The 27,318-nt window shown below is 40.1% G+C and overlaps 2 protein-coding genes across 2 annotated transcripts in view; one reads left to right on the top strand and one right to left on the bottom strand.

The window, feature by feature from the left end:
- Nucleotides 1-15,906, top strand: part of DSCAM (DS cell adhesion molecule) — a 456,923-nt gene extending 441,017 nt beyond the window's left edge. The window contains exon 33 of the mRNA XM_069872134.1: nt 14,592-15,906. Within this exon, the coding sequence (XP_069728235.1) occupies nt 14,592-14,932 (341 nt within the window). The 3' untranslated portion in view covers nt 14,933-15,906. The remainder of the gene's footprint in view (nt 1-14,591) is intronic.
- SH3BGR (SH3 domain binding glutamate rich protein) overlaps nt 1-27,318 on the bottom strand; it is a 614,594-nt gene that overhangs the window by 389,186 nt on the left and 198,090 nt on the right. The window lies entirely within an intron of this gene.

Genomic DNA, 27,318 nt, shown 5'->3' with positions numbered 1-27,318 from the left:
CTTTCTTCCAGCCTTCAGGTGCTTCTCTTAACCAGCATGATCAATTACTGAGAGTGGCCTCAATGACATCTGCCAGTTCCCTCAGCATGTGTAGGTGTATCATATCAAAGCCCATGGATTTACATAAAACCTGTTTGCCTAAGTACTCGCTGACCTGATCCTTGTCCACTAAAGGCAAGTCTTCCTTGATCCATACTCTTCCACTGATCTCTTGGACCTGTCATTCCTGAAGGCTGGTCTTGCTAGTAAAGACTGAGGCAAATAAGGCTTTCAGTACTCTATCCTTTTCCATATCCTGTGTCACTAGGTTCCCTGCTTTATTCAGTGGTGGGGCCATGTTTTCCCTGACCACATTTTTTTCACCTGTATACTTACAGAAACCCTTCTGTCTGTCTCTGATATCCCTGGCCAGATTAAACTCCAGCTGGGCTTTGGCTTTCCTAACTGCATTTCTACATGCTTGGACAGTATCTTCATATTCCCTCCAGATTTCCTGTGCCTGCTTCCACCCTCTGTGTACTCTCTCTTCGTGTCTGAGTTTTGCCAGGAGCTTCTTGTTCATCCATGCAGGCCCTTCTGGCGTTTTTGCCTGAGTTTCTGCTCATTGAACTTGGAGGAGGTGATCCTTGAATATCAATCGGCTTTCTTAGGCATAAGGCTACTTCTAGCTGTCTGTACAAGCAGCTGTAGAGGTTTTCGGCATCATCGTCTTGACATAAGGCCAAAACTTTAAAGTATATGAAGAAGGTATTATTAAACAGTCTTCAGTAAAAAGTATTTAGGAGTTGCATTTTTCTTAAACTTTTGAAAGGCCATAGGTACAGGAAATGGAACAGGGAAGTAAGATTTTTTTAATTTAGATCCTACATTCAGTGTTTTAAGAGTATGTCTTATGCATTCTTACTTTCTGATCTTTACAACTCCATAGACAGATTTTTGGAAAAAGTTGAGATTTTCTTGTAGATTTTGCTTCAGCATCAACATTAAGATCATTATTTTTCCTTTTAGAATAACACCTTGTAAACCACTGATCAAACTGAAATTGCTGCATAATAGCAGCTTCTGCTTAGGTTCCAAAAAATGAAAGATAAGAACTGGCAGACCTGATCTGAGCAGGTCTTGGAGCTGACCCACTGGAGATGGTGACATCGCTCACTAAGCCATCAGAGTAATCATGTATCCCAGGAGGCATATTCAAAGAGAAAACAGGAGCAGTAGAGATAGCATTGCAGTACTTTAAACACATGGGATAAATAACACCCTGTAAAAAAGTGAGTCTTCAATTCCTAACCTCAGTGTTAATATTCTTCATGGTATAAAAATGTTGTAAATACATTGTTAGCATTGTATCTTTCTCAGTGTCAAAATTCCCTGAAGTTTAGGATTATGATTATTGTTCTCCTCCCCACAGTTGTCACTAACTAGAAGTTTGGTTAGCAAGATCAGTTCCTCAAGGAGCAGGCTGATTGGGCAATCATCTCAACAGTATGCTAAGTACTTCCAGATCGAAACTGAGGCACTTGTTTGTATTAATATTTAGAAATTTCAACCATTGTTATTCAAAGTTTACCCGGGAGGTTGATAAATGAATCAGTCCTTCATTGTCCAAAGCTGTTGTTCAAATGTTGCATTCAAAAATTGGGTGGAACAGAAAGTAGAAAGACATATACTCTCTTCCTACCTCCCACTGTGTCATCAAAGAGTCTGTAATGTAAGAAAAAATGGAAATAATTGCCGATGCTGAAAAAGTTTTTTCCATAATGTTTCTCTTTTATGTTTTAAAAATAATAACCAAAAATTGAGTTATCATAACAATTATTCTCAACTGCAGTAAACATTCTGTGCTTTCCAATTGCTATATATATCTTCTTTTTTTGTGGACAGTCCATTTAGTTGCATCCTATGGCAATGCAGTTAATGCTTGGAAGAAATAATGCATGACCAATGCTTTAATAGGAAATACCGAGAAAGTTTCATCATGTCTCTTGCTATTTGCAGAAGCTTCCCTTTCACAGGGCTACTGTGAAACTCAGACCCCCTAGATTATAATTTTCTCTGATGCTAATCAGCACTAAAAAGGACCTCTTTGATTTTATGACATTATCCTTAAGAATTAACTTGACTTGATGTACTGGACAGAATCTTATCTACCTGATGTCTCACTTTGACTGTCTGTCTTCCAGTCCTTTTAAGAGATCACATTAATATATAGACCCCGAAGGACTAACCTCATCTAAGATACACTTTTTGAGAAGAGGAATCATTCACCGGCTATATCAGACCAAGAGATTTTGAAATCCATTTAAAACACCCTGAGATTTTATATCTCAGAACCTCCTCTACAAATTTTCAGCTCATGAAAGGAATCATGAAAGTTTGAAAGAAACCTACATGTGGGTGGGGAGGAAAGGTAATTGCAGGCATGCAAGCTCTGAAAAAAGAAAAAAAAAGATCTTTTTTAGACTGATTTCACAGACATGAAGATGGCAAGAACACACTACTTCTCCATATGGATGCTGAATACTCCCCTTGATCTGTACACCTGCAGAAAGCAAGAGCACCAGTTTGCTAAGCCCCTGCTCCACTGGAATTGTTGTCTTCTTGCTGTCCTGGCACTGTTGGTGCATGAGCTGTGCATGAGGGCAGAGCTCCATCCTCTGTCTGCCAGCCCTCCTGCTTAGCCTCTCTTTCCCAGAGGAGGAGATTTGGCCGACAGCCACCTCCTTCTCACAGCAGCCAGAGGAGAGGACAGGCCTGCTCTCAGTCAAACTCTCAGTAAGCAAGTTTGGACACTTCTTTGGTCTGGGTTTTTCAGCTGGGCACCTAAGTCAAGCAGCCTGAGTCTAGCCCTAAGCCTACTGCATATTTACTAGAAAAGACGTGAACGCTAGTTAACCTCTCCAGCTCTGCTGAATTATCAAGCTTCTTCACTATTTAAGATGCCTTAATTAGCATTCTTGACCCAATTTACAAATTTCTTGCTACTTTGACTAATCCTGCAGATTTGAGCAGCAAAGTCTTAGCTTGAAGACAAGCCTTAAGCTACAGAATGCGAATATTTTATTAAAGAACTGTTTACAAGAATCCCTTAAAATAGAAGCTGGACATCACCTGCAGTGCATAAATGTTGTTTTAAACATGCAAGTCAAGACACAAATCTTCTTTTCCCGTGTTCAGTCACTACAGCTAAAAATAAGCTGCTTAGCACAATAAGGAAAATATGAACCATGCTGTAATAGAAAGTACAGTATATTTCCAATGTCAGCCCTGTAACCTGAGATAAAAAGATATGAACTCTTTTCCACGGATCTATGAGTTCAAGGGTGAAGGAGCTATTTTCCTCTTCTACCTAAGGCAGACAAGTGCCACATAGTGATGGAGGCTATTTAGAGACTCACTTTCTATTGGAAAGTTGCTGACAGTGCTCTATAAGCTGCAGGAGTAACTGAATCTGACGCAAATGACTTAGGGCCTCCAGCTCACCTTTTGCCTCCTTTTCTCATGCCTATTATAGTATTCAACATTGACTGAAAATAGAATTGTGTAGTTCCAGTTTCCAGACCCAAAACTGAATTTCTTGAAGATATGGGGGAATCTACATTTGGCCTTCTTTTCCTCAGAAACCTCACAGCAAAGTAAGAAAAGGATGACATATGGATTGTTCTCTTTTAGTTTTACGCTTGCACTGTCTGGTCTCAAATACAATAAAATGTATACATATATATGTGTATGTACATATACACACACCATATATAGTGTGTATATAAACTGAAAAATCATCATTGTGACTTCACGAAAGGTGACCAAAGTCCAATTCTAAGCAAACTGCATAAGGCGACTAATCAAAATAGGAAGGTAAGAAAACAGCAAGACAGGCAGAACAGTTGTAAATGGGAAAAATAACTTCCCATCTATTTCTAACTCCATAAATACTCTTAACATGTATGTTAACTTACTTGTGTGCCTACTTACATGCACATGACAGATGCTGAAATTGCTGCCCTAGATGAGCATCTGTAATGTTAAAATATTTAATTTTTTTGTACTTGCAACACATTCTTTTTATTTTCTATTTTTCTGTGGGAAAACTAGGAACATATCACGAAGAGACAGACTGTGCTGCTTGCTTCTTATCATAGAAATGGCCCATTGGTGGTTAGGGTAAATTGTCTCAGGCTTTATTTCTATGGAGTATCAGGAGTTTTTTTCTCCTGCCGCTGTGAAAGGCTGAGTGTTCTGTAGGGATGAAAACCATTTAATTTTGCCATGACTACATATTTAAAATCATTGACTTGCCTTATTTTTATGGTGGATTTACAAGGAGGAATGTTCACATGCAAGTTTTTTAACCTTGCTATGTCAACAAAAATGAATCTAAATTATAGAACCTATAATGTTATGAGATCAGAAAGGAAAACTGCATCAGTGTGTGAATCATGAGTTTAGGGCAACTGTTTGGTTACAAATACAAACTTTCAGTTGAATTGTAATGTGGAAGTTATATTTTATGTACAGTACAAGATGCCCGAAAGCTAAATTCAATTAATTGATGAGAAAAGTAGTTTAAACTATTTTTACAGTCATCATCTTGAATCAGTAGCACTGGTGTTAGGAAGACTTATTAGTTTGGGATTTTTTTTTATTAGAAGAGAGAAACAAATGGTACCAGTTCCTGAGGGACTGCTCTAGGAGCATGTAACTGCACAGTTATCTTTTCCTCTTGCTATCTAATTTATTTGTTATTTTGATTTGAAAAATAACATTGACTTTGAAAACTGTGCTGCTTGTAATGTCATTGGGTCTTTTTGCTTACTTATGGATTAAGATTTGCATGTTAAGGGAAATCCCCTTTCAGGAACACAAATTTCCTATCTTTATATTACCAACAAAATCTTTCTTTTTAAAATTGATTTTTTATTTAAATTTGAACTTAATTTCATTTACCTGGAACTGATTATTTGCTTTGTGGTTTATTTTTTCATCAGCTGCAGCTATTAAAATTGACTGCCCATGTTTTCTGTAGGTTTGGAAGCATCAGATTCACCTGTAGTTAGTGGAGAGTTTTATGCCAAAAGCAAGGATGACACTTATCAGTAGATTTTTAGTTACCTTAGTGTTCCTACAGTCATTACATGATAAATTTCTGAAACTACCAGGCAATGTTCTAAATCAAGCAAAAGTTGTAGTGTCAACTTCAATGAAAATAATAGATTTTTAGAGTTCTGTTAAGAATCCATATCTTAAACCTCACTTCTACAAAAACTAGAATTGGCCTGCTTGTGCCGTATTAATTTTGAAGATGTTAAAGCATTTCATTTGATAGCGTTGAGACATAGCATGTGATTTTTGCGTGGCCTTTCAGTCAGCCCAAGGTAACCAGAAGCAGTAGTTTCCACACAGACAAGAAGTCATCTAGCCTCATTCTAAGGTTCTTGCAGTCTTTTACTGTCTTGCAGTCGTTTTACTGCTGTTACTGCTTTAACTGATTTCACACTCAGCAGGCTCTGCTCATTTTCTCTGTGCCACATGCCCGTAATGTAATCTGAGATCTATATAAGATCTATATCAAATGTATGGCTTTCCCTTTGAAAATGTAAACCAAATCTTACCTGCAAGAAAGGCCCCACTTGTGCTATTTTTTTGGGAGTAGAGATTGATTCATCTATAGAAACAAACTTTTAACAGTACATTCTAAATCTGACTGTAGTGATAGTCCTTGCCATCCATGTAAGAACTTATTTTTATGCTGGCATTTAAAGCACAGATGTATACACATGTGGATGTATTTTTGATATGGTGCCAGGATCCTTTTTGTGCCATCGTCCTTAATTTAAATGTGAGAGCTGGACTCTAGTCCCAGTGGGTTAATTAACAAAAATGCAATGATGCACCTTGTCAGCATCACTCAGGTGGTTCAAACTGATGGACATGCGGACACAGAGTTACAGTAATCCATCCGTGAATATATCTTCAGTGGAGCAGCAGAGAAGTGCTGATATTTGTTCCCTTCTTGTAGCCTGACCTCCCTGTAACTATTAGTAGAATGTTATGCTTACCCGTTGCCTTGGAACAGTCAGGTTTAGCTGTGAATTCATGGGGCATGGTGTTGAGGTCAAGAGAGTGGCTCCCACTGATTTCAGTGAACCATAAATACAGTTTAAACTCCTCACCTCTCCAGCCTCTGTGCTGAATCTAGGGTCCCAAGATATCCCAAGAATAAACCCTTGAAGGATGCCAGTTTCCATGGAGTCACGATCGATTTAACCCTCAGCTGAAGTGATGTATAATTGAACAGTTTCCATTCACTGCACCCCAGATCAGCAAACAGATCTTAAAACTCCAGCATTGCTAACTAGAGGCACCTGAGTGAGGGCTCCAGCACAGCTTTCCTAGCTCAGCCTGTGGGTAAGAGAGCGCTGTCTCAGTGCATCCTTAAAAATGTATGAAGTGGCTTGCGTGACAAGGTGAAGACAGAAAAGACAGAGCTTCTGTACTTTACTTTTCTATCACCATTTCATTATTTATTGACATTTTTCTGGCTTTAGTTTTAGAGTGCATATTGATTTATATAGTGAGATCCTTTTTACAAGTTTTTATAGCTTAGAAATGGCATTAAATCGAAACAGGAACGTCTCAGTTCTGCAGGTGCACCAGCCCTGTGAGGCTGAACATCCACATGGTATAGCCATAGGGTCTAAATCTATCTGACCCCTTGAGTTAATACGTTTTTCTTCCCTTACATTACCAGCTAAGCATTAGAGAGATCCTTAAAAATATGTCGGTTCTCCTTAAAGTTACTTCTAAAAAGTACAAAGCATCTGACAGGCCGTTTCAAGGTGCAGCACTGTATGAACGACCAAAGTTCTGCTTAGAGATACAAATCAAAAATGTGATTTAATTCCTGTTTCACTAAATCTTTCAGGAGTAAGCAACAATGTGATAATTATGTCTCCTGGCATCCAGTTGGACAGGTACACAGTGTGTTACATTGATGTATTACAGATGGCAGTCATGCTTTTGCTTTAAGACACATTAAGTACATTTTCTTGGAATTAGCGTGCTTAAATCTAAAGAACAAAATGAATCATCTTTAAAAAAAATGATCCACATTAGTTGGAATCCTCATTTTCAGTCACTTAAATGTAATCTTCAGTAAGTATAAATCAATTTATAGTTTTGCTGAAATCAATATAGTTACTCTGATTTATAGCAGTAGCAAATTTGGCTCCTGAACTACAGTTTTACTGATACCATGGTGTTTCTTAAGTCATAGAATTATAGAATCACCAGGTTGGAAGAGACCCACAGGATCATCGAGTCCAACCATTCCTATCAAACACTAAACCATGCCCCTCAGCGCCTCATCCACCAGTGCCTTAAACACCTCCAGGGAAGGTGACTCAACCACCTCCCTCGGTAGCCTGTTCCAGTGCCTAATGACCCTTTCTGTGAAAATTTTTTTCCTAATGTCCAGCCTAAACCTCCCCTGGTGGAGCTTGAGGCCATTCCCTCTTGTCCTGTCCCCTGTCACTTGGGAGAAGAGGCCAGCTCCCTCCTCTCCACAACCTCGTTTCAGGTAGTTGTAGAGAGCAATGAGGTCTCCCCTATTTTTAAGATACAACTCCAATGATTGAAGTCAACAGCAATTGCTGGGTTTTATTTTCTTGTGTGAAAAATAGCTGGTGTTTTTAATGCTTTTATGAAAACGTCAGTTTTAGCAGACTGCAACATGCAATGTTTAACTAAGTGCTATAGATCTTGAAATTACCTAGGAGGGTGCAATTTTCATGGAGAAAGAAAAATGAAACTCACTGGTTATAAAGCACAGCCTTGCAGGGGTGATTCTGATTTCTCTGACTAGAAATGGGAAACCAGGCATATTTTTCTAAAGTGTTTTGGCTGTTTCCCATCTATATGATCACAAACATGAACTGCATAAGGATGTGATTTTATGTTGTCTGCCAAAACACTGTGAGAAGCCCAAGAGATGTAATGGCCTGAGTCAGAAAGCTGTGAAGGGCAGAGCTGTGCCTACTGCCGATATGGCAAAGGGAAGCTGACAGGCAGCTGAAAGGCACCCAGACACTTTGTTGGTCTAGTTTAGCATTAGGCCTTCAGTCAATATAAAAGTGTCACCAAAATGCTGAGCACTTCATTCATTTGTTCTTGGGCTGACAAGCAGAGGTTGAAGCTGCTCTGAAGAAGGGGAGAGCACCTGCCTGCTCTTATAGCAGCTCCTTCACTAATGAGAAAGCTGAGCCCTGCTGCCTCCCACCTTCATCTCTCCTTCTGCTGAGTGGCTGCTCACAGAGATTGTAGTGTAAAGGAGTGCTTGGACTTTTTGCCTTTTATTCTGAATCACCTTAGAGGGCTGCATAATTATAAAATACAGTTTTTATATTGAAAATCTTGCTCAGAAGGAGTCTATAATTACACTTAGTAATTTGCATGGGGAATTTTCACCTCCATTTCCATTACTGATCAATACTGCCTCTAGAGAGTGGAGCCTTGTTATTTAAAGCATCCTTCAGAACTTTTTTGTTGTTCAGTTCTGGCAATTTACTGCAACATTTACAAGAAAATAATAATTATTAAACAAAGCATTGGAAAGGCAGTTTCACACTGATCAGAACCTTGGGGGGATTTGCTTTGGTTCTTTTCATTATCCTCCAAGTTTCCAACAAGTATCCACATCAACCTTCAGCTGGATGTTGTGTCAAGCAAGGGCCCACAAAGCTCAGCCAGTTGCTGGAAGCACTGCTCACCTCCTCACTTAGGGACAGGAACAACTGCATCTGGAAGGAATCCTCTGACTTCCCTTTGCAGCTGGCCACTTTTTCTGGTTAACAAGGCAGGAAAGCAGAGCTAGTGCTGAGCTCTTCACTGAGGCACCATCAGGCTGAGACCCGTACCAGCTAACCAAGTAGCTGCGGGACTGATCCTTTTTACCTTCCTGCTTGTCTGAGCAGGGACACAGGATCAAGGTAACCAAAAAGTTTGCGTTATTGCTCCTTAAATGTATTTATATCTGATGCTGCAGAATGCTGAGAACCTTGTAGGTCTGACTCTTAGCCTGTTGGTGTAGAAATGATTGCAGCACAGCGCAAGCTATTCTCTGGGTTCAGTGCAGGATTCAGACAGAAGATGGACACTGAGGGAGTACCAGCCAGTTTCAAACACTGACAGCAGCAATTGTAGAAAATGTTACTGCTGCTATCAGTCTGGCTTCAGATTAAGCTGCCGCTGTCTAAGAAAGCTTTGCCTGCCAGCTTTTAATGGTGTGTCAGTTTTTGAAGTGGCATAGACTTCTGAACATTGCTTGTACTCTTTTTTTTATCAAACCTCTCACCTTGGACTTGCAAACCCTCCATCCTTTCTTCATTCCTAATATAAGCTTTTCCTGTAGGCAATCTTTTTTTTCTGAAAAACAGGCTGTGAGTATCAGCAAAGGCTTCATTGATTTTTTTTTTACTGTGCTGGTGAGCTGGAAAACCCTACTAAACTTTTTAATCAGCATAGAACTGAACTTAAAAGCTATCTGTCAGCAGATCTGTCTCTTTTGCTTTCTTTCAAAGGAAAACGCAACACCGCATCAGTGCTTTCCCTTCCAAACTCAGGCAAAGCCAAGAGATGCCCAATGCAGTTGCATTCTGTCTTCACCAGCACTTGTACACCCCCCAGCACTGCACAATGTCATGAAGAGCTGTATACTCATGCCCCAAATCAACGTAACTGCGTCAGCAAGGCACCTTATCTGCTCTAACAGAACTGTCTGGACTCAGTTCTGGAATGATCTCTTATCCTGTGAGACCACGCCAGAGAGGTCTTTAAGAGCTTATTTTACCCGTTTGCCTATTCAAGCAATATCCGTGAATGCTTTATTCACCCAAACTTACTCTTACCTTTGTTAAATAAAATATCCTGTCATAGTCAGCAGCCCTACTTTTTAAACTTTTCTAAAATAATCTTCCAAATAGCATGGAATTTCCTTCACATGGCAACCAAATCTTGAAACTCATCAGGCAGTCATCATCACTGAAGGTATCTGTGTTGGAGCGCTGTGAAGACAAGTTGCATTTACTTTAATAAAAGTTAAGAATCATGAGAAAACACATATATATCATATAGCAACTTGGTAAAAGCAAATTTTTTACAGTCTGTGATGAGCTCTGTATTGAATATAGCACAAACCCTTAGATTTTTCTGGAGCAAGTGAAAGCAAAAATACAGGCAAGCTCTCTGGAATTTGAAAGAGGTACGAGGTAAATCTTTGGGGACATAAGAACGCATCTCAGCTTGGTTTAGTTCAGCAAACAAGATAGGTGTCTTGAATAAAATACCAGAGAAGCTGAGCAGTGGTATTTTTCCCTCCAATGTAGCCTATCAGATCCCAACCCTTCCCATATCTGAAGTTGACCTTCAGAAGAAGGATAAAATTACTTTCTTTTTGGGGGGGAAGGAAGTAACATTTTATATCAGCTTATTTGTACTGCAATAAGGGTAAACAATTTTTATCTGGTGCTGCATTCCCTCAGAAAGTACTCCCTTTTTGTTAGAATGTGTAGCTTATGATAAAGACCATAGTAAGTGACTTTTAGCATGTATTGTAAATATGTATTTAGCATGTATGTTTTGTAAACAAATATTTATTGAAGCTAACATTTTTTTTAAATGTACAAGCAAAATAATTCAGAATCGGCCACTCAGAGAAAAAAAAAAAAAAAAAAGACTGAGGTAGCTCTGGCTTAAATTGCTGCATTCAGATTTGACTGTATGTTTATTATTTCTTGATAATCTCCGTGTTTCTAAATACAGCAGATTCTCCTTTTTTAAAACTGCAACAGAAAACCATAGTTTTAGAAACTCTTTTGTACTAATTAAGCAAAAATGCATGAATTATTAAACATGCTCATTTGCAGTGCTCATGCACTTGAAAGGTTTGCTTTCATTACTAATAAGGCACATACACAGCTGAAAAGAGGTAATTAGAGCATCAAAGGCAATGAACCATCCTGAAACTTCATAATGCTTTGCCTGAAAAAAATGACCATTCAGCTGAATAGCAAGAAACCAAAAAATGTCTATACTGTTGTGACCAGAAGGATGAGAACCAAAGGCTTTCCAAGTAACTCCATAGATATGGCAAGAGGCTTTTAATTTTCTCAAAAGCACCTTCATAATTGATGTAGGAATGACAAAAGTGAACCCCTGTGATTACCCTTCAAAGACTGTGTTTTTATGATTTTATTTTAGAAAGACATTAGTTCTTATGAATCAAAGGCTGTTTTCATCCTGTAAGATTCTTTCAGTCCTAGAAATGAAGAAAAAGTTATATTCCCAAAATTTTTCTTTTCCAGTGATTTTAATAATCTGCTTTATTTTATAAGCAGTTCCAGAGAAAGATGCTTCTTGCAGCTAAGGAGGACCACTGGCATTTTTTATGGCAGGAAGATATGTACATCATATCAAATAATGCATGCTCTGTGTAAGCCATGTCAGAGATTGTGTGCATATCCAGCTTTGCAGAAAAAGTTACACTCTCTGGTTTCTCATTGCTGCATTCCTGTTGGAACTTTGCCCCGAGACATTTAGAGAATTATAGTAAAATTACTGTATATTGTTTAAACAGATTATTGGCTGTGCTTTCTCATGTAAATTTAGGGAGGAAAAAAAGATCTTTTTTATATAGTCTGAAGCTCTTATATGTGAGAAATGCAGCTTGAAAAATAGCCTTCATCTCTGTAAGGTTCAATACTTATCTTTTTTACAGTCCATGCATATCAGTTGCTCTCAAGAAGTAGCGATGTGTTAAGATACAGAAGCAGCTCTCCAAGTCAACCACAGGGGACTGCCAGTAAGCCATGTTCCAGCTTCATCGTCACATAAAACAGAAAACGAAGCAGTAAAAGGGCAATAACCTGGCTGGTCTTAAGAAAACAGCAGGTGTTGTGCCACCAGGCAGCAGGCAGTCACAGCTGGTGTCAGGGTGACAGATATCTCTGAGAAAAGGCCCGTTGCTGCACAAAATAGAGTTGGAGTTTAGGAGCAGAGAATTGGTTTTCTTCTGCAGGGGCTGGGGGATCACCGTGTCACATGGATGGGAATTGTGGGAGTATGAGAGAAACCCTGTTTTCCCACCTTGCCAGTCTCTGAACATCCTTTGCTTCTCCTGACAAGAGGAGAGGTGTTACTTTGGTATTGTAGCTAGTTTTTCTGCCTATTGCTATCTCAGAAGGGTACTTTAATGGCTGCTTTCACTGCAGCTGTGCACAGTGATAACCCCCCTCCCACCCTGAGGAAGCCAAATGAAGGCCCTCACCACCTTCATTAGCAGGTCTTCATTAGCAGAGATGGGTAGGCAGCGGGGCAGGGGTGGTAGTACCCACCCCCATGCTCTGAAGGTGCTCAAGTCTCTCCCTGCTGCTGGGGAGGAGTGAGTAAAGATAAAATTTCCTTATTTGGGCTTCTGCAATGCCGCACAAAGATAAAGCCACAAGGAGCAAGTGATACAAGCATTTCCCATCCAGGCTGTCTCCTCCCTGCAGCCTGCGGGGAATGGTCTTTGGAGCAAACTGCCCCCACAACTGTTTTTTTGAAGGGCTTCGTCCAAAAGGCAACCCAGAAGCAAAATCACTGGGGTTGCAGCATATGTGGCCAGGGGATGGTGTCTGGGTGCCAGGTGGGCAGCGAAGCTGTCGGGCAGAACAGATGTAAGTGAGCAGGCGGCTCGCTTCAATGCCTGTAGTTAAGTGGAGTGAGTCGGTGCCTGCCTGCACCTACCAGTTCTTTGTGTCCATATCTTGATGGTAGGTACATTGCTGTCTCAGCTGAAATAGGTCGCATATGCAGGAAGCATTTGGCACAAAAGGTACTGTAGGAAAATATGGTAAATTAGTAAAAACAATTAATGTTAACCGCAATTCATTATTCAAGTGGCAATCAATATGATTATAAACACAAACCTCCCTCTCTCTCTCCAACCTTACATAAATATGTATATGTCAACCTAATCTTGAGATATACACATCTTATTCTATGAGGGTTAACCATGTACCATGCATCTGTTGGAGACATAGCTAGAATAAAACATATGGAGTTAGACAGTGCCAGTGGGGTATCTATAGGAATAAACAGTGATTCTATCCAAATGTAATTTATCAGCAATTCTCTGTCCATGACCTGAAATTATGGATAGAGCAGATGCTGTTAGTCTTTTAGATAAGAGTTGCAGATTTGCCTTGACTTATATGAGAAAGTCAAGAAACTGTTTTATTTTAGGTCATTGGAGAGCTTTTAGCTTCGTTAGAGAAAATGAAATTGCTGTACATTGTTTTATTATGAAGTGCTTTCCTGGTCTGCTGTTTATGCCACTGGCACAGGTCGGCCTTAATTTCTAGTGCTGTAAATAGCTCATGTAGACACAGGTGTAGTAGCACCAAGAGTCTTCTAATTTAAACATTCAGGATGCATCCCATCTGTAGATGAGACTAGAGTTTTGATATCAGCCATAAAAAGGAAGCTATATACCTGCAGAGGTCTGTAAAGAAGGGGAAGTGCTGTTCTTGAATGCACCTGTAACAGTGCTTTTATATATATATGTATATACATGAGGTTACACCATCAAATATTTTTAGAAAGGAATGTCATTATGTGCCTGATTGCCTCTCATTTCCTTAGAGGAACTTTATGAATGCTTAACAGGCAGGGCTAGAATAAATAATTTCTGTAGCAGGTCTAATATATGTACAGATGTATGGAAGGTAGTATTTGTCCCTGCCTAATTCCAGACAGCAGGTCCAAGGCACCTTTTTGAACTCTGTAGCTTTGCAAAAGCAAATCCTGTGGAGAGAGTAGGCTGCCATCGCCAGACACACAGAAATGCCCAGGAATCAGGGGAAATAACGAATGACAGGTTTCCTTTACAATACAGAACAGAAGGGAAGATTGATGGCCATAGTGATGAAAAATCATTGTTGGTTAAAACACAATGATCATGGATGCCAGGTAAATGTGGCTATATTAAGTCAAGAATGCTTTTCTGGTTTATTCACAAATCTCTTTAAAACTATAGCCTTAACTGCCATGCATCCATATTAAATAATTTGGTCATTCTACTCTAGATTGGGGGTTATTAATTGTAATTGTGAAGGGTTTCATTCAAAATGGAAAATAAGAAAAGGGAGTCCACCTAGCCTTCACATTTTCTGAGTTTTGACAAATAAAAACCAAGACATTTTCTTTTAGGACTTTAAGAAAAACTTCCCAGTCTTTTTAGTTCATTTTCTTCGCGCTGTGACTGCATGTAAAACACATCACACTTCTCATTGTAGGCATTCTGTTATGAAAACAAATATTAATAAATAATTCTTTTGGATCTGCCAAAAAGGAGTTTGTTGACCCTTGATTCTGTAAGATATAGCACATTAAATACTGACAAATGATATATCAGTTATAAATGCTGCAACTGTGTTGGTCACAGATACTTGGCTTTGATGGTCAAATCCATTAATTTGACTCCCCCAGCCAGCAGCTGAGCATAACACAGCACATGACCGTAATTAAGGACTTGTTTTTCACTTTTGCCTCCCCAGGTGATCTCATGCATTTGCCACCCTACCTTAGGATGGACTTTTTATTGAACCGTGGTGTACAGGGCACGAGCAGAGACCTGGGTTTGGGCCAAGCCTGCTTGGAGCCTCAGAAAAGCCGAACCTTGAAGCGCCCCACTGTCTTGGAGCCGATTCCCATGGAGACATCCTCCACAAGAGAAGTACAGTCATGGCAACCTGGTGCTGTGGCAACATTACCTCAGCGAGAAGGAGCTGAGCTAGGACAGGCAGCAAAAATGAGCAGCTCCCAAGAATCCCTGCTGGACTCCCGGGGCCACTTGAAAGGAAACAATCCGTACGCAAAATCTTACACCCTGGTATAACAAAAAGAGCATGGCTGGACAGTGGCTGTAAATATTTACATTGAAAAAAAATTCCAATGAAAGCTACCTTTTTTTTATTGAATTCCAATATTTATAATTAAAGAAGAAGATTGCCAAAATATTTGACAAAAAAATAATAATATGAACAACAGACAGTGCAAAGACTCTCTTGCTTTTTTTCTGTCTGAGTGTGAGCTTCATCTGACTGGACATCTGAATTTTTGGGTAAAAGAGTCCAGTTTTCTGATCTTCACAAACGTTTGTGTTTTTACTGATTTTCTACGAAGTGCATGGAGACTTAATTAAAACATTTTAACTGGAAGTTCCATCAGACAAAAAATTTAAAAGGGAAAAAAAAATCACACAAAAAATCACCTTATTTGTGAATTCAATGGGAACGTTGATTTGGAAAAACAAAAAGTCTTTTGTCATGTTTGCACTTTTTTTTTAAAATTAGGAAATGGGTCCTTGATTGTTCTTTTTTTTGTTGTTAATTAGGATGAGTGACGTCAGTGGAGTGAGGGGACTGATTTAGGTTTTTTTTAATATTAATTTAATGAGACACTCTTTGCATTTTGTCTATGCGAAATAAAAGGGTCTTCTGCCTTTATTTGTGATGTCTGCTTCCATCGCCTTCTGCTGTACTTGTTTTTCCCTAAGTGTAATAACCATTTCATTACTGTGTTCTGAACAATGTATTCTTGTACCTTGGGCAGAAAAGAAAAGCAGGGGTCATACCTTTCAAAAAAAAAATTGCTCATTTACCCACAGCTTTTTTGCCACTCTGGGGCAGAAAGCCAGAACTGTGCAAGTCTCCAGTGCTCTGAATCAAACCCACCTGGGACTCTGCATTCACTTCATCTGCCACCAGGAGGCTTTTGTTGGGCTTCAATATTTTTTTGGATCAGAAGAAATGTGTTGATGTTACTTTACTTGCTCCTTAGGAATGGATCTTTAGTCCATTTAGCACTCACAGAAATAATTTGCTTACATAAGGGGGGGGGGGAGGGGTGAGGGAGGGGTGAACCAGCTTTTCACGTAGTAGGAGAAAGGGAAGGCAAAAGTTACTTCAGGTGTAAGATAAATGTGGTCTTCGTGAAAGGAAAAAAAATCTTTTTATGGGGGAGCTGTCAGCTCATATTACTTTTTTGCATCTCTTGAATACATGAGAAGTAACATTTCTTGTTTTATACAAAGCATAAATGATTGAATACTACCATTGGTGGGTTTAACACAACAACATTTGAGCTGCTTGCTAAGTGCCTCCTTATGAGTGTTCTGGCTACGTTTGTGTGCCCTGACCAAAAGAACATGGTGCCGAGCATCCCAGATTAGTGCTAACATGAACACACTGTTCAACACTGGCTGGAAATATTAACTGGAATCGGAAAGCAATAAAACTTTGTACGCTTGAGCAGTCTGAGAGCCTCCTGCAATTTCCGTGGCTGGTGACAGTGTGGGCTCTGCTAATTCAAACATCTCTAATGCAAGTTGTTTTAAAACAGAAAAATGCATACATGTATATGTATAATTGTTTCATTAATATTATTAATGTCATTATACTGTTATAAGAGCACTAAGTTAACAAAGTACTTAAGTGTCTTGAAAAGAATCAAGTTGCACTTGCATCCTTAGCTGTAGCAAGCCCAAGTGCTGAAGTTCTGGAAAGTGCTACAGAAGAAGGCAAATGAAGACATCCTTCAGGTATGTACTTCTTGCAGACCTAGAGGAGTGCTGACATTTCACTCAGATAAGGAGCAATTTCCCACCTAGTCTGCCTGCTTGACCAATTTGGTGATAAAGCACATCAAAAAAAAAAAAAAAAGACACCACCAAAAAACCCCAAAGCAAATTCCCTCCCTAAATAAAAGCCACAACACCCAACTTTTTGCCTCCATAAAAATAAAAACATAAGAATTACCCATGAAATATTTTCAAACAGAATGAAAAAACTATGTGTTAAAAAAAATTTTAATAATTTGCTTTGTTTTGTTGTGTTGGTTTGTTTCCATGTAGAAACATTTTGCTAATAAGTACCTAATTTAAACATGCATAAAGAAATTTCTTCTAGTGTTTCCCATTGAAAAAACTCTACAGAAAACTAAACTTTTATTGAAGATTTCATTTTGGGACAATTCAGTTCTTTTTGATTCGCACAGGAGTCTTCCCGGTGTGCCCAGCTTGAGCTGGATGGGGCATCAGTGCTGCACTTAAAAATAAAAATTTATTAATTTATTTTCTCAGTAGAATTTAGGACTTTTGAGTTTTAGGCCACTTTCATCTTCAGTGAAGCTTCCTTCTTGTCCTCTGAAAGAAAGGTGAAAGGCTTTTGCGCAAAGCTGAGGCTTTATCCATTTGTCTTCACAGCTCTTGGCTGCCCCCAAGCACAGGGAGGGTGGACCCAGTGGCAAAACTCCCCATCAAAATATACCTTCAGTGACAGATAAGAGTAAGCATGCAATGCAGGGAGGAAATATTCACATTTTGAGCTCCTCCTCACTGCTGGTAGTGGCAATATTCCTATATCTCCCTGAACCTTCATTGGGCTGACAGTCTGGAAAGTGCCAACCAGCCCTGACTTAGTGAGACTTCCTCATCATTGATATTCAATATGCTCAGTAATGTTCATCCTCCTTATGAAGTGAAGATGCCTTTGGGGGGGCCCCATATTCAATGAAATTCATGGCAAGTCTCCCGATGGTTAAAATCAGAGTGAAACTGGGCTGTTGCTTAACACACAGAGGCACAGACCTGCAGGGTGCCTGGCTCCATGCCCTGGATCCAGCCAGCTCTTCAGTGTGCGTATCCGTAAACATGTATGTTCCCCTTGGCTTGGGGGAATTCTTGTTTTTTAATTTTCCAAACAGCACTGGAGCAGTAGAGGTAGATAAACATGTAACAGAAGCTTTACAGAAATACTTGTCTCTCTTCTAGTCAAGGTTTGGAGGTAGAGGTAATCTCTTTTCTTAAATTAATACAACTGGGAGCAGTCAAGTCCCCATAGAATGCAGTGGTCAAGATGAAAGAAAATGTGCTGATGTGACTCTACCAGCACTATTTAAAGTACTTCTCTCCAGGAGGGCCATCAAAATCCATGGATCCTATGTGTCTGCACCCCAGCACATGACATACTTTCCCCATTGCACTAAACACCCTCTTGGAAAACTCTTATGTGAGGGAAAACAGCAGTTAGCATCAGCTTAAGAACTAAAAACAACCCCTAAAATACCGGAACATCAAGGTATCAATGGAATCACACCTCACACAATACTGCAACTCCATCTTAGCCCTGAGGGTGATAGGAGACTTTACTTCAAAAGATGAATTTAAGAGCTTAATATCTTCCCTCTCTTTCCTGTCTACTAAAAATCATACCTCCTTAGAGAGTCCCATTCTTTTTCACATCATACTTTTCCCCACGCCCCAACCTCAGCTAACCCTTTAATGAATCACAGATACTAATTAACTCTGCTTTTTTGTTTCAAATGAGTTAGCAACTCCCTCACTCCTACCTTTTCAAAGAACGCTTTTATCCTTCTTTATTCCATTACTATTTTGCTTAAATTGTCTAATTATGTTAAATTCTGTACAGTTTTTCCCTCTTCTTGATTTTTTAGGTTAGATCTTACTTCTCCTATTGAGAATCAAAGAAATTTTGACTCTTTAGGTGTCTGTCTTTTGGTCAGTTGTTTGGGTTTTTTTAACAACATAGTGGTTTTGCCATAGCTGAGAGGATTTAGGGGTTATAAGCAAGGTGAGGTATCATTATATCAAATAACATAGTTGAAAAACAAACAAAAAAAGCAACCCTGGGCTAGTATTTGGGACAAACACAGAGCCTAGAGGAGCTACATATAACTGGGTTTCCCACTTCCCCATGCAGCTGGCAAACATCCCTGGCTTGCAGGCGGCTGTATGGCAACAGGTCTCTACCCTATTCGTAGAGTTAAATAATTTAGAGTAAATGTCATTAGACTTTGAGTCCCAACACCCTTTGTCTGCACAGCCAGATAGGTATGAAGAGGGTTTTCGGAGCTGGTTGGTTGGGCTAGGGTTTGGGGGTTTTTTGAGCATGAAGACATGAATGGTGAAGAGGTGGGATAAAGGGAGCAGCTGGAAAGGCAAACTCTGCTAGCCCACCATTTCCTGAGTAGGCTGAACAGCTTTCCCAGAGGAGGAAGCCCTCTTTTAAAGGAAAGGAAAAGTAACATGAAAGATAAGCACACAGTTTGGACAGCTTGTTCATAGTTTTAGTGTTAGTCAGGTTATTTTAGGTCATAGCAGTTGCTTAATGGGCTCTCAGGGTTGACTGTGAGGCATTCCAGCAGAGAAAAGAATGCTTTTCACTATTAATTTTCTCTGGGCTTGCCTGAGCCTCCCAAGGGAAACCTCACCACACACCCAGAAAGAAAATGCCTCTGTAGGAAGTGCATCAGCCCAACACACACAGCTAACACTGCTGCAGTGTCATACAGTGCACTTCCCTGGGGCTTTTTTTTATACTTTTTGAACTTTTCCTCCTTTTTTTTGACAATGAATGTTACGCTCCTTTGTATCAGGATTTCAGGGCAGGAAGGTGCTAGAATTGACACAAAAGGGATCTGTAACTATTTTCAGGGTTGACAAGGTCCCTGTACACTTTCCAGCACGTCTTCAACACGGGAGCACCAGCTGCCCTACACAGATAAGATTTCAAAATCTCTGGGACCAAGTGTGAAAGGAACGGATTTCTACCTTGCCCATAGAAAAGTAATGCCAAAGCCAAGCTCTTACATTACTGAAACAAACAAACAAACAAAACTGCTTTGAGATAAATTGTGGAAGTTACTGCTTTTACACTTAAACTGCCAACTTTTTATTCTCAGGGTTCATCAGAAAGCATAAAAATAACTCTACAGTTCAAACCTGCGGTATCTTTTACTTAGTTGACAGGAAGTTAAGACAGGTGTTTCATAAAAGGACATCACATAATCCTGTGTTAGTAGAGACATCAACAACACAATAGGAAAACAGTGGGGGAAAAAAACCCGAACAACCAAGAAATACAGTCAAAACAGTACCATACAGTAATAAGATTTTGGAATATTGCTCAGGTAAAGTTAAGCTATATCTTTGCACCTGAAGTTTTCCCAGTATGCGTTCATTCCTCCAGTTCCAGTCCTAGTGGAATAACAAAACGAACCTGATTCAACAGTGTAATAGAGAAAGCAGTGGTTTCAGTGCTATTTTTAGTGCAATGGAGCCCTTGGGTGGCGTGGGCAGGGAAGAAAGCTTTGCAACTAGGGACCTGGAAATACCAAGCACTCATTGAAACAGGCTGTGGTAGATCTTCCACCACATAGAGCCTGTCTATGGACAATCACTGAAAATTCTCTCTCCTCCCATCCCCTCACAGGTTACATCCTTTCTTCCTGTCCTGTCCTGCCCTTGATTTTCAGCAGCTTTTAAGGCTGAAGAAACTCCACGTAACTGCCTCTGGATCACAGGAAACATCTTCTCTTCCTCTTTATTTTCACTGACAGCATCTCTGGCATCTTCCAGACTCCCTTATGCCACGGGTCCCACACTGCCCTGGCCACTGCTGCTTCCCCACACTGAGTTTTTGACCCATGTGGGGTGTAACCCTTCCTGGGATGGTCATTACCCTGTTTCTGTAAAGCCAGACAAGCAGAACCTCTGGGTCCAGTGCTCACCATTCCTGAATATCTCAGACCCTCAAAGACGGAGAGCTCATCTCCAATAGATAAGGGTCAGTCCAGAGGCTTGAAATCAAATAGCCATCCTTCCTATGGCATCTGACATGCCTGCCTTACCAAGAGCTGCAGCTCCCAGGCCCCCAAGGGGGCTCACATCATTCCCGTGCTGAGAAAAGCATTCCTGTTATACTGGAGAGGATAAACTATCTAGTACCATTAAGCATCTCACCTCTGTTCCTAGGTAGGAGCAGAACTACTAAAGCCCATCCATGCCTTTGCACACCAGTGTGCTGCTGCCTGACGTCCAAGGCAGCCAGAGACTCTTAGGGAATTGGGACTTCATTGAGACTCTGTTGGATTTAATTAGTATTACCCCAAAAGCACAAAGTGGGGACACTTTTGTTCATGGAGAAAAGCATTAGAGTGCTGTAAGGCTCTGTTCTGCACCAGATTCTTCACCTCTGTGTAATTGCTCTAACATTAGTAATTGTAAAATTATATGCTTCCATAAGGAAATTTAAATTAAATGTAACCTAAATCAATTTGAACATTAAAACACTGAGCTCGTACCACCTGTCTTTCCTACAGAACAAATTATATTTAAGCCCCAAGGGCAGGAGCAAAGGGAAAGCTTAATTAAAGTTGATAGCAGACTACCTAAGAACACCTGAACCTACATACAAATAGATTAAGGAAAAAAAAGCCATTTATTTTATTCTGCTATCCTTGCCTGGACTCTGGTAAGATTTTCCTTTTAAAATGGTGACAGCTTCAGTTGCATTTCATCTTACATGAACAGAAAGTAATGGATACCTTGGCAAGCTTCTCCCCACCAACCACAAGAGCTTGTTTGTTAGTCTCTGACATGTTGGGTCATACCTCTTTGCACTTCTAATTAAATCATCATCCTTGAAGGTGAACTCTTTACAGTATTTATAAACAGAATCACCTCAGGTGGAGGAGCTGTGAACCAAAACAATAGGCAACACAGAACTGATGAGAGGCTGTTAAAAATAACTTTGCCTTTCCCCATCATTTCAAAGAGAGCCAGGGCAAGGCTCTAGAGAGAGTGTGAAGCTAGTTTCATGGGTAAGACTTGTGATTTAGCAGCTAAAAAAAGAGTAGATGAGACCACTTGATTGTGCACTTGCTCCCATGGGTGGCTTGCAACATGCAGGGCATGGGTTTTGGATTTAGGCTGCCTTTGTCTGACCCGGGGTGAGAACACAGAATACATGAACATGTTCTGACAGAGCAAATAGAAGGAGTTGGTACACTGGGCTGGGTGGGATTGCAGGTTATTTCTGGACAGTTACCTGTGCCGTGAGTAGATTATCTGTGATTACAGCATGCAGACACGCACATACGTACCTGTATGCATACACACTCTGTTATCTGCACAGAGAATGTCAACGTGAAAGCTATCACCACAACTCTTTCACTACCACTGCATTGTATTTGGTGCAAGGGAGCAGGGAAAGATGCTATGAAACTACAGCAGTCAGCCACTTGCAATCACATTACTCTCAAGTGTCTGTCTTAGCTCTGTGTGTGTGCATAGTCAGATCTTAACTATTTATGGTCCGCCTCCTAGTAATATCGTCCTATCCAAGAGACAGCATCTCCTGGTTATTTTTATTACCTCGCATTTTATTCTTTACCCCTTACAGCAAGAAGTAGAGCTTCATAATCCATTCGGTACAGGAATACAAGTCAGAGACTTTTAGGGGCAAATGCTCAGGACGAGCTGTAGTGTGTCATTTACATTGATTATATCTAGAAGTAAAGAATAAAAATTTTATTAAGTCTGAGTCTTAGAAAGTGTTTTGCAAGCCCATGATCTTCCTTTACAGCTGAAATATACTGTATACACACTTATGCACAGAACAGGTCTCTGGGAGCTGTATTCACTGCTGTTCCATCCCCTCGTAACAGCACAGAACAGCAAAACTGCATCCATTTTCATAGGTGGTATCCAGAACGGACATGGAGATGGTCAGTGTTTGCCTCCTCAGGAATATGCAGAAAGCTTTATGCCAAAAACTGACAAAGTCATGAAAAATACGTTTGTTCAAAAGACTACTGCTACTTTTTATGATTAGTCTCAATGGACAGGTTTCAGCATAGCTTGATGATTAGAGTACTCACTGGAGCATATCACTCAATGGAGGCAAAATTTTCATTACAGTCCCCCATTTAAGTAGTATCCAACATAAAACCAGCCTGGTCTCCTGTCAGTTCAATCAGTTGGCACTAGGTAAATGATTTACCTGAGCCTCATAAGGAATTGGTTGGATGGTCGCATTCAGTGAGTGGTGGTCAACGGCTCTACATCCAAATGGAGATTCATGACAAGTGGTATCCCTCAGGGGTTCATATTGGGACCAGTGCTGTTCAATATTTTCATTGATGATATACACAGTGAGATCAAGCACACCCTCAGCAAGTCTGCAGATGACACCAAGCTGAGTGGTACAGTTGTCACAGCAGAAGAATCATAGAATCTCTTGGTTGGAAAAGACCTTTGAGTTCATCAAGTCCAACCGTACCAGTCCACTACTAAACCATATCCCTAAACACTTCATCTACCAGTCTTTTAAATACCTGTAGGGATGGTGATTCAACCACCTCCCTGGGCAACCTGTTCCAGTTATTGATAACCTTTTCAGTGAAGAAATTTTTCCTGATGTGCAATCTGTACTTCCCCTGGCGCAACTTGAGGTAATTTCCTCTCATCCTGTCGCTTATCACCTGGGAGAAGAGACCAACACCCGACACTACAACCTCCTCTCAGGCAGTTGTAGACAGTGATAAGGTCTCCCCTCAGCCTCCTTTTCTCTAGGCGGAACGACCCCAATTGCCTCAGCCACTCCTCACAAGACTTGTTCCCCAAGACTTGTTCTCCTTCACTAGCTTAGTTGTCCTTCTATGGACGCACTCTAGCATCTCAACTTGTGTAGCGCTTCAGCGGGGGTTTTCATGCAGCACTTCTTTAGCTGTGTGTGCTGGGCCTGAAAGAAGCTTGAAATTTTGCCATGCAAATTAGCAGTTGCTCAACTGACCAGGCAGCTGAACCAGCAGAGCAATCAGCTGGTGCTGACATGTTTTAACTTATCAGAGAGCTCAAGATCCATGGAAACCAGAGTATATCCTAGCCCCTGGGGCGACTTCCAAACATGCTAACAAAGAAGCACTTTTCCTGAAGCAAAACAGCATGTTAGCTGTATGCAAATGACACAATTTCCAGTATTTGAGCTCTGAAACTATCTTTAGAGCTCAATAAAGAACATTAGCCTGGACCACATGAGAAAAGACCAGCTCTTGCCCATTTATTTAGCAATATATTGACTTGTTTCTTACATGATTCTATAACAGAAACTCATCTTCAAAATCTGCATAGCCCCTGTAAAATATATACTCAGGTCTGACAGGACAAAACCTTTTCTTTTTTTTTCTTTTTTTTTTTTTCAATTACTGAAGTCCCAAAGAATTTATGAGGGGTTTAAGATAAGAGAAGCAGACAGATAGATGTGTAAAAAAGAAAGCAAGTGGTCCACTTGAAGAAAATTAGCAGAGACCAAGAGCTGATACCTTGGCAAAATTCATCACAACTTTCAGTATGTCTTACCATGCAGACAAACATGCACAGCTAATATCTGGGTCACGATGATGCTTGACAATACAGTTTCAACCTTTTACAGTCTTAATCGAAATTGAAAACTTCAGCATTAACAGTGGCAGTGTCAAATATTATTGTGGCTCTGACAGTGACATGATGTCTCCTCAAAGATGGCAGAATATTAAGGTCAGATATCTCTGAGCTTTTTATTTAATCTTATTCGCACTGAGAAGATAGGACCTTCCCCTCTGAACAGGGTACAGCAGCATTTCAAGTACTAAAGACTCAGTAGCTGTATATCTCATGAGAGGGAAAGCTGATGATATAGTCTTTCATTGGCACTTCCACAGCACATATCAGGATGTAACTAAATAACTGAGAAGCCTGAATGCTTTATCTGCCCCCCGTTACACCTATGAGAAAGGGAAGGCTGCAGGATCAGATGCTTTCTTCAAGGTCATTTTGGAGACACAAGGCTTCAGCTTTCGTTGTTTTTCACACAGGGCTTGATTCTTCTGCTCAACCAAGCTTGGTGGCAGATTGCCCAGAGAGGCTGTGGGGTTTCCATCCTTGGACCTACTCCATATGCAAGCAGACAAGTCCTGAATCACCTGAGATGTGCTGGCCCTGCTGTGAGCTAGGGAGGGATAACTCCAGAGGTTTCCTCTGGACTAAATTATTCCTCCATTTCAAAACAGAATTCCCTGTGGGGGCAGAATTGAAACCAGTGTCTCAGCTGTAAGAACCCACTTTCCTCTTTGTTGTTAACAGCAAAACACGGGTTGTTTTGTTTTTTTTTCTCCTGACCCCTGGGAAGGAGGCAAATACTTACTTATTTGAAACAGAAATTCCTTTTCCCTGGTTCTTTGGTTGCACAGCTTGCTGAGGGTCCTGGGGAAACTTCTGGCTTTAGGCTTAACACGTGCTGCTATCCGTCCGCTTACCAAGTTGCACCTCAGCTTTGCATATATATATTGCCATAAATATGTTCCAAATATAGTTATAATGTGAGGTCCAAAAATTAGGTGAAAGTTTGGCCGACATCTCCCTAAAAAAATCAGTTTCTTTCAATCAAGTGTGTAGGTAATTGCTACTTCATCTCTCAGCAACCTTGTGCAGAAAAATGCAGAAATGTTTATGGAGCACATGAACCCTGGTAACAGTACAAAATGGAATTAAAATAATGAAATCTCAAGGGAGCCAAAAAATAGTTTTATGTTCAGTTCAGCCTCTGAACACTGAATTCTGAATAAAATACAAGTAGTGTAAAAGAAAATAAGGAGTAATTTCCACTCATGGAAATAGGAATGGTCTGGGGAGTGGGGGATACAGGCTTATGAAGTCAAAACCTGTGTCATGACACGTTTCATCACAGAAGAGCAAGTACCATTAGTATTGCAGGGGTATCTAATTCTGGCATTTCCCAACTTCAGAATGTTGGCTTTATTTTGATGTGCTATATAGTGTGCAGAACTTTCTGATGTTTTGCTAACCAATGACCTTGTTTGAAAAGAACATCTATGGTATTTTAATGACTTTCAGATAACATTTATAGCTGATGTTTTCAACCAGCAGGGTACTCTTGGGTCCAAACCTAAATGTATTCTGTCTGAAGAAGTGTTAATTTTATATAAAACAATGAAGCATGTCAATTACATCTCAGTACACCCCAGAATGCTTGAAAATATCTGCTGAATCAATAAATATATATTCATTAGTTTAAAAAGAGAAAAAAAACATTAAAAAGAAAATACTTATAACAAAGCATGTTACTCTGGAGAAAAACTTGCAAAGTTGACTGATTTATAAAAAATTCATATATTACCTATACTTCTAGCAAAATCTTGCTGTTTATCCCTCTTTTTATACTACCCTGCTTCCCACATGATTTCTACAGATTTTATATTCCTTATGCAGGTCATTTCTTATGCTATCTTAGTAAGTCCAGAATATCAGTAGGTTTTTCTCCAATATACCTTTATTCCAATGCTCTTCATTATCTAAATAACATTTTCATGTATGCAGGAAACATCCCAGGATTCTCATAAACTAAGAGTACTGGCCACATCATAAGATGTCAGGTGTAACCATAATTCTTCAAACAGTTGAGCAATCTCCTTAAAGAAAGACTGAAAGGACAAAAACTGAAATTCCTTTAATATGAGCAGCCAAAACACTTAACACTTGCAAAGATAAAAGTGTATTCGTGGTGTGATTCTATCATTGAAAACTGGTGGTGCGGTCATGCTGTTAGCTGATGAATTTGGGGTGGCCTGTGATGGATTTTCCTGTGTGCTCTGTTCCAGAGATGGTGGCGAGGGCAGTGGTGCAAACCCACTCCTGGAGGAACCTGCTGGTCCCTTCTGGGGACACTGAAAGAGCAGCGACTGATGCTGCCCTGCACACACATGCTCCCAAGGTCAGGTACCACTACAGAGCAGCAGCACTGCGGGCTGGTGAAGTCACTGAAGACTGAAAACACTGCCGCAAGCTGGTACATGAACACAGTTTTGTGCTTCGTTTGAGGTCTTTTTTTTTTTTATAAATGCACATACATTTTAAAGGTTATGATCTTCTCTGACATTTCCATTTCTCTTTTCTTGCTGGTGGTGGTGCAGCTGACAAATTGAAGCCAAAGTGTAATTTAAATAACTGTTTACTGAAGTCCTCTGTTTTCTCTTCTTGGCTACCTCTGAGACCCGGGCAGCATTCGTGTGGCTGCTCCTAAGTGCTTCTGAATGCTGAATTTTAGCCCAGTCAACCCTAACAGCATCTGTCTGATGGCAAAAAACCCAGGTCCTGACTGAAAAATAGAGGAAAAATAAGACTATAAAAAGGATGTTAGGTACAGATTTTAAAGACATTTGATCATAGATCATGAGAGAGTATCCCATGAAACTAATCCCAATTGATGCCAATTTCCACGTTTTATGTTAATTGCCATCACACTTGCAGGGGGTGAGGAACACTGTTCACAGCTTTTCTGTCCTAAAGAAAACCTCTGTAAGAACCTACAATTTCAGCAAGAAGGTTCTTTCATCAAACATCTCCTGCACAGACAGAAAGATCCC

This window comes from Phaenicophaeus curvirostris, chromosome 1 (assembly GCF_032191515.1).
Source record: "Phaenicophaeus curvirostris isolate KB17595 chromosome 1, BPBGC_Pcur_1.0, whole genome shotgun sequence".
Taxonomy (NCBI): Eukaryota; Metazoa; Chordata; class Aves; order Cuculiformes; family Cuculidae; genus Phaenicophaeus; species Phaenicophaeus curvirostris.
Note: the sequence above shows the minus strand (reverse complement) of the source record. Positions and strands in the feature narration are given on the sequence as shown.